This window comes from Panthera tigris, chromosome A1, assembly GCF_018350195.1.
Source record: "Panthera tigris isolate Pti1 chromosome A1, P.tigris_Pti1_mat1.1, whole genome shotgun sequence".
NCBI lineage: Eukaryota > Metazoa > Chordata > Mammalia > Carnivora > Felidae > Panthera > Panthera tigris.
The window spans coordinates 211,331,556-211,344,462 of NC_056660.1; the positions used below are offsets into that span (position 1 = coordinate 211,331,556).

At 39.9% G+C, this 12,907-nt stretch overlaps 1 protein-coding gene across 1 annotated transcript in view; it reads left to right on the top strand.

Moving 5' to 3' along the window:
• LOC102959469 (A disintegrin and metalloproteinase with thrombospondin motifs 12) overlaps positions 1–12,907 on the top strand; it is a 301,054-nt gene that overhangs the window by 280,876 nt on the left and 7,271 nt on the right. Inside the window, exons 22-23 of the mRNA XM_042956966.1 lie at positions 1,440–1,583; positions 8,403–8,556. Of these exons, the coding sequence (XP_042812900.1) occupies positions 1,440–1,583; positions 8,403–8,556 (298 nt within the window). The remainder of the gene's footprint in view (positions 1–1,439; positions 1,584–8,402; positions 8,557–12,907) is intronic.

Genomic DNA, 12,907 nt, shown 5'->3' on the forward strand with positions numbered 1-12,907 from the left:
TCCTCAGATAGGATTAAAAAGAGATAGAATAAATTGGAAAAATCCATGTTGACTCTCAAAGTTGGAATACCATGAAATCAATAGCTTAGTTCTTTTATTGAACAGAAAGGGTTAATTATATGTAATTACCCTGTTTCCTATGGTACCACTACATATGTCATGCCTGATATAATGGGGGAGATGTTGGCAACCATAATTATTTTGTTGTTGTTGTTACCATACAATAAAGATTTTTCAAGTTTCTTTAAAAAAATTTTTTTTCATGTTTATTTATTTTTGAGAGAAAGAGAGGGAGAGCAAGAGAGCAGGGGAGGGGCAGAGAGAGAATCTCAAGCAAGGTCCATGCTGTCAGTGCAGAGCCTGATGTGGGGCTCGATCTCACCAACCAAACCATGAGATCAGGACCTGAGCCGAAATCAAGAGTCAGATGTTTCACTGACCGAGCCATCCAGGCATCCCTCAAAGTACTTTTTTTAAAGGTTTATTTCTTTATTTTGAGAGAGAGAGCTCATGCAGAAGTGAGGTAGGAGCAGAGAGAGAAAGGGAGAGAGAGAATCCCAAGCAGGCTTTGCACTGTCAGTGCAGAGCCTGACACAGGGCTTGAAATCATGAACCATAAGATCATGACCTGAATTTAAACCAAGAGTTGGACGCTTAACTGACTGAGCCATCCAGGTGCCCCTCAAAGTATTTTTCAAAGATTCTTGGTGGATTATGTAATTTCCTCCTAGAAACCTTATTAAAATGAGACAATAGATCTTATAAAATTATACTAGTGAGCAAAAACCTGACACATTTTAGAGTTGTATCCCTTTAGGAATCCAGCCTGTCGTCTCAAATTTATCTTGTGAACATGACAGCCAATGCATCAGACCCCTGGGCAAGCCCATCAATTTCCCTATTCTGGATATGGACATATTTAGTTCTAAAGTTCTATGTAGTGGGTAAGGAAGACTGAATCCCATCGGAAGAGGAGATTAACATAATCGTATTGCAAATGTGTCCCTGTTTGGACTGTCAGAACTAGTCACAAGAAAAACATCTACATTTTGCATTTTGGTTTATAGATACTTGTGCCAGAAGGCAAAATGCAAATAACATTATGTCCATTCTGGCATGACCTCTCATTTAGGTTTTTAACCAATATCCCTTCTGTTTGGCATACTATTTTCCATCAAACTATTTGGCATCTTCTGATTTTTTTTCTCTTCCTCATATCCTTAGAATGTCCTTTATCAATCTCCTTTCTCTAAATTTTATTTCATCACTGCCATTTGGTCACTGTGAGGAACCTGGCATATATGTTGCAGATTCCAATATATATACTAATATTCTTAACAATCCTGTACGCAACACAAATGATAATAAAAAGGTCTTCTCTTATCACTGAAAATGTCACCATGCGATCTTTACCTAACCTCGTCCCTGTGATATATCAGTGTTCCAGGTCCTGTGGAGGTGGAGTTCAGGAGAGAGGAGTGATTTGTCTAGGAGGTCTCTGTGACTGGACGAAAAGGCCCACATCCACCGCACCCTGCAACAGCCATCCTTGTTGTCATTGGGCCACTGGGAACTGGGACCTGGTAAGAGCCGGTTATAGTCCCTTCAATTTATTTTAGTCTTTTAAAAAATAGTATTTATTTTCTTTTGATTTACAAGGTAATATACATTCATGGAAAATGTTCAGCAAATCCATTGATTTAGTTCCAGTACTCTTCTGCCATTAATTCCTCTAAATCTGCTGAAAGTTGATCCTTGCTGACATGTGGTCAATGTTTACTGTCTTGAAGAGAAAACTTCAAATACATTCAATAGAAAGCAGATCAAATACCAACATGATCTCAGAGGCACAAAGCCCAAGGAAAAGCAGTTTGGGGTCTCAATACCTTGGATCCTGTGGCTTTTCCTGAAGCAAACAGGAGTTGTTAATGCCCTGAAGCTGGAGGCTTAGCCTGATTTCCTGAGTTTCAGATCTTGTCAATTCACAGATCAGTTTGCCAGATGGCCAGTCTGTTTGATGGAGAGACAAACACACAAACTGTAAGTGAGAGAAAGATTTATTATTGTCACAAAGTTTTTTTGTTATAAAAATAACTGTATCAGTGACCCTGAAAACAAAGAAAATCCTCCCACAGACAGATTCTTCCAGCACTTTGATTTGTCATATCCTGAATTCTCTAGAAAACAGAGTCCTAAGACCAAAGCTAACACTTTATTAGGAAATACAATACCAGAAAATCAGGGGTGATAGGAAAGAGGAAGGAGACAGGGAAAGAATGGACCAAATATGAGGTGGTGCATTACCAGACTGACCACTTGTCCTAACTGACTGTTGCTTGGTGTCAGGAACAACTGGTTGCTCTCAAAAGAAGCCCTTCAAAAAGCTAGCTATATGAACTCTCTTAGGGTAGTTTGTCCAGGGGCAAGAAGGGAGAAGATGATTTACTGGTTCCTATCTCTTAGGATTGAGTAAAAAGTCTTCTCTCAGATGGCTAATATCCCCTGTTGTCTTGGGCTATTCATGTGTGGGCATTGGGCAGGCCCCACCATGTCACATGTCTCAGCCAGAAAAGCCCAGAATCAAGAGGTGAGAGGCACACAGCATGGGCATAGGAGGTGCAGGCCAATAGACTATGCTTTCATGAAGTTAGTTACCATCTCAGCTGGGGCAGATCAATGGCCAACACCTGGGGAACAAGGGGAGCCAAGAGGATCTGATATACAAATCCCTCAACTGTTAATATTTTGTAATGTAAAACTTGTTCTTGTTTAAGCATATTTTGATAGTTATAACACAGGCCAATGCAGTATTTTGACAAACATAATGCCCCCACATATTTTTAAGCTGCTATATCCTTAGTGATTCTCACTGTTCATTGCTGTATAGTTGCTCCTGCATAGCTATAATCAATTCACACTCTGGCAAGTACTCTTGAAAAAGGCTTCTACTGGTACATCCAACTCAAGATTGTGCTGGTCTCTGGATAATACCTGCTCAAATCCAGGAAGAACAAGATGATTTATTATTGCTAAAGGAACATTGTCCATTAATCACTTAGCCTGCAAAAAATTAAAAATGCATATTTTATTATACCCATAGCTTAAAAAATTTCCAGTAGGCAAAGAAGAATGATGTCAACCACTTCAGTAGGTAGACAGGGCACATCATATTTTCTATCGATTCCCTATCTTCATTGGCATCTAATACTGATTCATAATGAATTGCCAAAGAAGATACTGGTGTCAGGACAAGCTTTTGTTTTTGAAACCTGCTAAACTGTGTGCCAGGGCCAGTAGCTGGCTTTCACCCTGTCCCCATGGGCCATGTGAACAACAGAAAATGTCACATGCAATTTTACTTTTTTTCATGTAAATATAATTTAATCACTTTACATTTGGCGTCTCCCTTGAAAAATGACTTTATTTCCTGTTCACTAGAAATTCAGTTATTCCAAAACCAATTTTCTTTATCCATCTTTGATTTCAAAACCTGAAAAGACTTTACCCAACAAATAAATATGTGTTTCAGGATTAAGCTCTTCAAAAATACCCTGGAACCCTATATAACAATATAAGCATCACTAATCAAATCAAATGTGACCATTAGAAGAAAATAATTCATACCATGTGAACTATTATGAAAATGTTATAACTTTGGCCCCATTCAGGAACACAAAATCCCATAGAAGATTAACAACTACAGATGAACATTTTTTAAAAATACCTATCTATTTATTTATTTATTTATTTATTTATTTATTTATTTTTGAGAAACAGAGAGTGCACAAGCTGGGAAGGGGCAGAGAGGGAGACAGAGAATCCCAAGCAGTCTCCATGCTGTCAGCACAGAGCCCAATGTGGTGCTCAAACCCATGGACCATGAGATTATGACCTGAGCCAAAACCAAGAGTCAGATGCTCAACTGACTGAGCCACCCAGGCACCCCTACGGATGAATTAAGTCTGTCAATTCCCTGAGGCTCTTGTACCTTATTATTTAGCTCAACGGTTTCTTTTTGGCAAGAAAGATAATGATAGCCCAGTAAATATTATAATAATGATGTGTGAAGCATATCCTGTTCTTAGGGAACTAAGTGAGGAAAGAAAATTGTCAAAAACACCCCCCCTCCATTTACCTATAATATGGTCTGCTTCTCATTTTGGCACTCAGGTAGTATCTGCTAGAAGCAGATAGGCAGACTTACAGTTGACTTAGCATGCCAGAGAAAGCTAAATTGCAAATTGTGAGGTTCTGTGTGGTTGTTATTCTTCAGTCAATTTTCCAGCACATTTTTTTATAATAATGTGTCTGGAGTTAGAACAGAAAGTATTAAAATCAATGAGAAATTTAAACTACATAGACTGACACAGCAGTTCTACCTGTAGTAATTTAGCCCACAAATATTCCATCAAACGTAATCCTAGATGATGATAAAGATGTTCGTTTCCATGTTGTTTGTAACAGCAATTCCTAAAAATAACCTAATATCCTTTGATAGAAGAACTGGTCAGTCTATTAATTTATTAGAGTACAGCCCTTTTAAGAATGAGGTAGACCTATATTTCTGAGTTGTAAAAATTCCTAACAACAGAAATTCAAAGTTTCTTTATTTTTAAAAAAAATTTTTTAATGTTTATTTGTATTTTTGAAACAGAGAGAAACAGAGCATGAACGGGGGAGGATCAGAGAGAGAGGGAGACACAGAATCTGAAACAGGCTCCAGGCTCTGAGCTGTCAGCACAGAGCCCGACGTGGGGCTTGAACTCATGAACCGTGAGATCATGACTGGAGGCGAAGTCAGACACTTAACCGCCTGAGCCACCCAGGTGCCCCTCAAAGTTTCTTTAAAGAGAGTTAGAGGTTACTGCATTTTGGAGGTGGACGTGAGTTAAAGTTTCCTTGGAAGAGCCATTTGTCAAAAATTCATCAATTGCGCATATCAAAGAATAGGGGGCTTGAAAGGTGGCTAACACCTACCAAGCCAGGCTTTGGAATTACTCTTGACCTCTGAGATCTATTATCAAGTGAAAAACACGAATTACGGAGCCCAGGGAACACATGTGGATGAATTGAACATACACATTTGCCTCTCTTCCCCAAACTGCATTAAATAGAAGAGAAAAAAATTAAAAACACCTCAAATCCACAAAGACCAGAGGATAGAAGACAATATCAGAGAAGGAATCAATAAAATTTTGGAAGCTAGAACCAGATAGGCAAACATATAGTTGACTTTGCATGCCAGAGAAAGCTAAAAACTGTCTATAGCACAGAAATTTTCCAGGCAGCTTCTGAGGCAGCAGTGAAGGTAGGGGAAAATGGAGAGTTGGTTGAAAGTTTGTAAGAGAGACAGTTGGATCTTTAGAGCTTTCCTACTTCCTGACCATAGCCTGGAGGTCTTCTTGCTGGAGAAGTAAACCAAGAGAGACCTTGGAATCAGTCACGGTTGGTGGGAACAAAAGAGCTCATCTCACCAATGGTTACGTGAAAATACACTCAGTAAATTGTGTCCTCCTTTCCCTAACAGAGCTCCACAAAGGCAAGGGACCGGGTTGGCCTCAAGAGAAAAAAAAAATTCATATAATAGATCTCCTCCTGATCACCTTATATAAAACCACTTCACAATAACTGCCATCCATAGAACTTCCAGTCAGCTCATAGTTACCTCATCTTAAGTAGATAGGCTAGGATTACTGGACATTTAAGAAAATCTATTACACCAAGGACAAAATAACAAACGGAACAAAAGAAACTCCAAGGAACAGAGACCTTGAAAAGAACATCAAACTTCCCCCCAAAAAACTATAATTAATTTCTTCAGAGAAATAGGAGACTACACCCATGACCTAGCTTCCTATTGCAGCTATATAAAAGGAATACTCAGAGAATATAAAGAGATCTTAAGTATTTTTATAATAGAAAGGTAAAAAAGTAAGTAGAAGGGTTGGGGAAATAATGTGAAGAAATCTCTCAAGAAAATACAAAAAGAAAATGCAATAAAAAATAAATAAAAGATGAGAAAATTAGAGGATCAGACCGGGAGGTATGATATTGAAATAGGATTTCCGAAAGAGAGAATAGAGATGGAATAGAAATGAGGCAATCAAAGAATTAATACAAGAAAAATTTCCAAATCTGAAGAACGTGAGTCTCCATGCCCATTAAATTCTGTAAGAGAAAGGAAAGTCAGAAGAGAGGTGGACCTGTTTCTATGTTAGCAAAAGCCAAAAAAAAAAAAAAAAAAATCTTACTTTACATGGTTGCTACCAGGACTGAACTCAAGGATATTTCCTGTGCCCTTAGAACTGTGCCTACCATATATTAGTAGTAAGTGTAAGAAAACTATTCAGTGAAGATGCTTGCATTAGTTTTGAAACATCTAATGGTTCCTCCTTTTCATATTTCTCCAATCCATCTATGTTGGTTGAGTGGTAGCAACAACAGAGTTTTATAGCTTCACACAGAGTGAGTCTTTGCTGATCATCTGCTAAGCCCTGGGAGTCAACATTTCCAAACAGGCCAGCTTAAGCTGAAGAGAACCCTTGGGCTCTGATTGGATAAGGCATCCAGGACTGAATGAGACTAGTGTGCAGTTCACCTTAGGGTATGGTCAATTCAGTTACTCAGTAGCCTTAGCTGGGAGCTAAGCCGCATCCTTATTTTGGAGTTCTGAGTTCTACACAAAGATTCCTTATTATCAATGGTTCCAAAGAAGTGGAACTCAGCATTAAAAGAGGTGTACCTTCTCTCTAAAACCCCAAACTGACCGCATTACCACAATTAACAAAACCCAAATCAGTAACCATGCTTCCTGCTTAATCCTCCAATTAAGTACAACACAAATTCATGCATCTTCTTTATCATAAGTCATTTTAATTGACTAATTAATGCATGGATAGTGACCTCTCTGCTCATTTTTGTGCTTGGCTTGGAATTAGTTCTTCCATCTTTATCTGCCCTGGACAAGAGGGCCAGCAGGACTTCAGCACCCTGGACCAGCCCAGCCTTGTTCCATCAGACCCTTAGAGCAGAAAGTAGGAAAGGAAGTCATTTGTTCTTTATGTAACAACTTTATTTTACAGAGGAAGAAAGAGAGTGGTTGAGTGATTGATCCAGAACAATATGCAGTGAGTGGAAAAGCCCATCTCCAGAATCCTGGTCCAGGACTCTTGATCAAATTCTGGCTTGATTAACTGCCCTTGTTCTTCCTGTTGTCTTCTGTTGCACACTTTTATTTACTCAAGATCAGCTCAGTAGTTATTTCTGGTTTCTGCCTTCTGGGAAGTTTAATTATATAAGAAAGAAAATGTTGAAATGGAATGTTAGTCATTAGAGTATCTGTGGTCCACAATAGCCAAAATGCGGAAGCACCCAAGTGTCCATCCACAGATGAATGGATAAACAAAATGTGGTATATACATACAGTGGAATATTATTCCACCTTAAAAGAAATTCTGGTACATGCTATATTGCAGAGGAAACTTGAAGACATTATGCTAACTGAAGTAATCCAGGGACAACTCTACTTATATGAGGTACATACAATAGTCAAATTCATAAAGATGAAAAATAGATTGGTGGTTGCTAGGGGCTAGTGGTGGGGGTGGAAGATGGGGAACTCTTATTTAATGAGTACAGAGTTTCAATTTGGAAATACAAAAAAGTTCTAGAAGTGATGATTGCACAACCATGAGAATACACTTAGGGCACTGGATTGTATACTTAAAAATGGTTAAAATCATGAATTTTATGTTGTGTATGTGTGTGTATGTGTATAATAAATTATATTATAGTATATATTTTATATATATGTTAATATATAATATAAATATTTCTATATTATATTTTAATATATTACATACATTTATATTATATATTTTCATAATATATAGACAAAATAAAAAATTTTTTCTGCTTCCAGGCAGCCACTGGATGACACTGTGATAAAATCTTGTGAGTGGCTTGAGGCCATACATGGTCCAGCTGGACCCATTCCAGATTCTCCCTCCATTCTTTCATGGTTTCCTCTCCTACTTCTCTTTCTTCATGTCTGATTCCCAGCCCCAAGTCAAATCTGGTTCAGAGAAACTGGATTTCTGAGGCACCAGGGCTTAGAAATGAAATCTTTTTCTATTTTGCTTGTATTTCAAACTTTGTCCACATTCCTCAGAGAACCCAACAGTCAATTAAGTTAAATTCAATCCACACAGTCAGTAGTATAGACTCTGCCTAAATTCACATCTCCAAATTTGTAGTGCCTTATTCTCTGACTCCTTCAGAACGATTTCTGATAATCGAGACTGTCCCCTCCTTGAGTATGGTGGGGCTAGAGGTGCTCTGCTAGAGTCCCCCTGGTGGTCCCAGGGAAGAACCGTGACTCTCTGTGCACCCCTCTTTTTCAGTGCACTGCTTCCTGTGGAGGGGGCTTTCAGAAGAGGACTGTGCATTGTGTCTCCTCAGAAGACAACACAACTGAAGACCGATGCGTGTGTGATCATGAAGCCAGACCTCCAGAAGTCCAGAAGTGCAGCCTGCAGGCCTGCAAGAAGAGTGCTGGTGGGTGAACGCCTTTGCCCAGGGGGGAGAGAACATTTCATCAATAAGGTGTCCTGTATGAATCGGTTGTGGATAATTTTAGTCCCCTTTATTGAGCGAAGAATCTTAATGCTGAAGAGGCCAGCCAGCTCCACTCAGAGCAAGCTGTCTGTTGATCTGGTGATCCTTGAGGGATTATCTCTTTCATTTTCCCGTCTCAAAGCACGTTCACACTGATGTCATCCCACACAGATGAGAATCACTTCTGTTTTTTCAGAAATTTCTGAGAGATGCTCCAGCCTTTGTCAGGAAACCAGTCAAGTGGTGAACGGCTGTCTCTATCAATCCAGCACCACTGGCTTAGGTCAGGTTCCACAGAAACAGCTCTGAGGTACAAATTTGTGTGCAAGGGATTCATTTAGGAAGTGCTCCCGAGGAAAACCATTAAGGGAATAGGAGAAGCAAGACAAAAGAGGGCAAAAGCACAGCCAGTCTGCTGTTTCAGACTGGTCCCACAGGGAAGCTCTAGGGTGTAAGCTATGTGTCAGATCTGTCTGTTCCTGAGGCCTGTGAGCTGGACTTTCACACTCCCACACTCTTCACATTGGCCAACGGCTACACTGGGGAAAGTGAATTCGCAGGTCTTAAAAGCTCTCTACATGGAGAGACAAAGCAACTCCAGGAGGGTCTGTGGGCAGTCCTCCAAAAGAGCAAGAATCACTGGGTATTAGAGGCTACAGAACAGGGATGCTGGGACTTAGCAGCGTAGGGGGTTGGGGTGACACATGAAAATGGACCAAAAAACATTAGGAGGGACACCTGAACAGAGGAAGATCACTGTTACCTGCTACATTCAACTTCCACTTTCCGAAAGCATCCCGATCTGAATAACGTATGGTCACCTTCGTCATTTAAGTCCATTGAGCTGCAGCCTGGCAAGGTTAAGTGGCCCGTTCATGAAGACCCAGTGGGCTGACTTCAGAGCCAGAGCACCAAGCCAGGTCTTCTCCTCACATGCGTCACTTCCTCGGGGGTGAAAAGAATCCAGCTTTGGAATCAGACAGCAATGGGTTTGCATCCAGTAGCAGCCTCTTTCTACCTGTGACCTTGGCAAATTATTTAACACTCTGAGTCTGTTTCCTTTTGGATATAAAGAGAATAATAATACAAGCTTTCTGAAGTTGTTGTGAAGATTTTAAACAGCAGGTATTAAGTGCCTTCAAAAAGAGAAAAAATTCCATCAACAAACCAGTTCAGTTACCTCCCTTGGGCAACTTACTTCATTTCAATAGACTACGCTTTCTTCTATCCACTTATGAATGAATGGCTTCAAGCATAAGCATGAACTCTAATGTCCGTTTCATTGGTATTTGAGGCTTCATTAATATGTGAGATTTTAAAATTAAGTTAAAAACCTAGGGAGGAGATTTTCAGGCAAAGAGAGGATTTTTTGATAGTCTACTTACATCCATTACAAAGCGGAGGGTACCTCCTGTAGATGTAGTCCTGAAATTGTGATTTAGATGGTCAGACTGAATTTACTCTGTCCCTATTTATAGAACTGACTATTAGACGTCATTAGCTAAGTGAAAAACCAGCATGTGGGTCAGACACAGTGGTGGTATTTTTCTAAAGATTGTTAGAGATTAGTGGTAGTGGAGCCTGTGTTCTGTTCATCTGTTCCTTGCCTCCTTCCAAGTACTGAGGGGACTGGCATTCAATGGAGACTGCCATTAGAATTCATACCCTGAGATTTTCCTTAGAGGTTGCGTGTTTACAAATCATGCAGGTATTCAGCAAATATTTGTTGGGCCCTGATTGACTCCATGCTAAACATAAAGTCAAACAAGGAACAAAGCTGCAACCCAGTGACCCTGATAAGGGAGGTAAGAATGTTGCAGGAGTTCTTGGAAAGGGCATGGACTGGGACCTGGGGAGAGCAGGGAAGACCTGTAGAGGAAGTGAACGATGTGTAGACAGGTCACGCAAGAGGCTCCTGAGGGGCTTTCTGTTTCTGCAGTAACCAGGAAGAATACAATGTTATGGCACAGGAGTCTAACTCAAGTATGAAGGTCATGGGAAGTTAGGAACTGTAGAAAGCAAAGCTGGAGCTTGCAATGCATGCGGATGAGTGTGGACTTTATCCTAGAGCAGAAGGAGCATTGAAGTATTCCAAGCAGGGACATGGAGATGAGAAAGTCATGCCAGCTGCCATGTGGAAGATAGATAAGACCATTCAGGAGACTGCAGCTGTCCCCCAAGCCATAGATGTATGTGGCATGAACTAGGGTGGTGTGCAGGTAGGGAGAAGTAAGTGGATTCAGGAACTACTTGACAGGAAGATTTGGCAAGTATCTGTTCCTGGGGGAATAACAGGGAAGATAAGCCCAGATTTCCAACCTGGGCAGCTGAGTAGAGGAGGCTGCCATTCACTGAGACAGGCCCCCCCAGGAGTGGGTTTGAGAATGAGGAAAGGAAATGAGTTCTGTTTAGGACATGTTTGTTGAGGTGACTATGAATCATTTGGGTAGGAGTGTCCTGTGATTGGTTTTCTACACAGATGCAGAGCCAAGAGGGAGATCTGAGCTGGAAATTCTGAATGTAATACACTGAGGGAGAAAATGCTTTAGATGTGATTGTCACGCGCAACTTCTTTCTGACTAACTTGCATTTGGGGGTGGCTATCATTGACTTTATTTGAAACTCCGAAAGAAGCTACTACCTAACGCTCATTTTCAGAGGTGTTATTGGTCCCTGGACTGGCTGCCTCAGCATCACCTGGGAGCTTGTTAGAAATGCAGGGTCTCAGGCCTCACCTCAGATCTACTGCATTTAAATCAGAATCTGCACTTAAACAAGATCCCCAGGTGATTTGGATGTACATTAAAGTTTGAGAAGCACCCTGTTCTAGATCAAGGAGCCAATTTGAGACCCTCTTCCCTTTGTGTCATCTCATCACCTTCTATGGTACCGTGTTTTTCAAATGTTAAGGCGATATAGTATCTGTCTGTATTGTGTTGATTTTTATATAATTGAAGCAGCAAAAAGGCTTGATTGACCATGCTCAGTGTTGTGGGCTGTTATTTTTAAACTCTATGTAGATAGTCTTTAACTGTCTTATCACTGGACAACGCCATCTTCAATAATCAAAACTAGGTGAAATGCATACATGGTATTTTTATCTTGAAATCTCACACTGAGAAGATGGTGACTAATAGTTGGGTGTCAGTGGATGCAAATAGCAATGAATTCCACTCACCTCAACAATTATCAGGGCAACAAAAGATAATTACTAGCTTCTCCTGAAGGCAGAGCCATGCTTACTCATACAGAAACAACATGAAGAGCAGCTTCAAGAAATTCCTTGATTTAAAGAATCTACCACCAACCCTGACCCCTGAGCCTTCTAAAATGCTTTGAAAATAAGTCATTCGGTGCCTGGATTCTTGTCAGTCAGCCAGCCATCACAATAAACATACACCCTGTGTCCATCCTGTAGAATCAGGTATGAATTCCACATAAGGTTTTCTTTCCTCCAGGCCATTTTACTTCCTTTAGATGCCATCAAAATTGTTAATGATTTAAATTCTAAATCAGAACTACCATTTCCATAGTAGAGACTATTAAACCCTTTCTAAATATCTAGAAGATAAAAAAAAAAATTAAAGATTTAACAAATTTTTAAAAATTTATCCAGAAATATGTACTATCAAGTATATTCTAGGCATTATATTCATAATGATTATAAAACAAAAGGAAAGCTCTTATGTGCACCATTCCTGGGTTGTTTTTTAATGAGGGAATGAGGGGTAGAGAAGGCAAGAAAAAGAATAAGGAAAGTAATGAAGACAGTACTTGGACCCAGAGTTGCTACAAATGAACATTTGAATCAGCAAACTTTCTACTCAAGAATATTCTTCCAGATGAATAGAATTTTGTGTTTTCATTTATTCAGCAAGTATTACTGATCACAACATATGTCTCAGACAAATGCTAAAAACTGAGGGGACAGAAATGAGTACAATACAGCCCCTGGCCTCAAGGAACCCAATCTCTGACAGAAACTGAATTTGTCAGCAATACTGAAATCGTTTTTAAACTTTCTTCTATGGGAAAAATATTATCCTTTCAACCTAGACACAGCTGACAACAAAGAAACAAGCTTATACGTGTCCCTTTAAATTTCCAAGCGTGGTTTCTTTTGAACAGGCAGAGGCAAATTGAGATCTCCTCTCCAAGTCGCCCCTAATTATAAGCATTGTGTGTGCTTCGGCCAGGATCCAGTTTGCTGATGAATACAACAAGCCTTCATTGTTTTATTATAATAAAGAGAACTGTGCAGTTAAGCCGTGCCATGATGTTGGGCTCATGG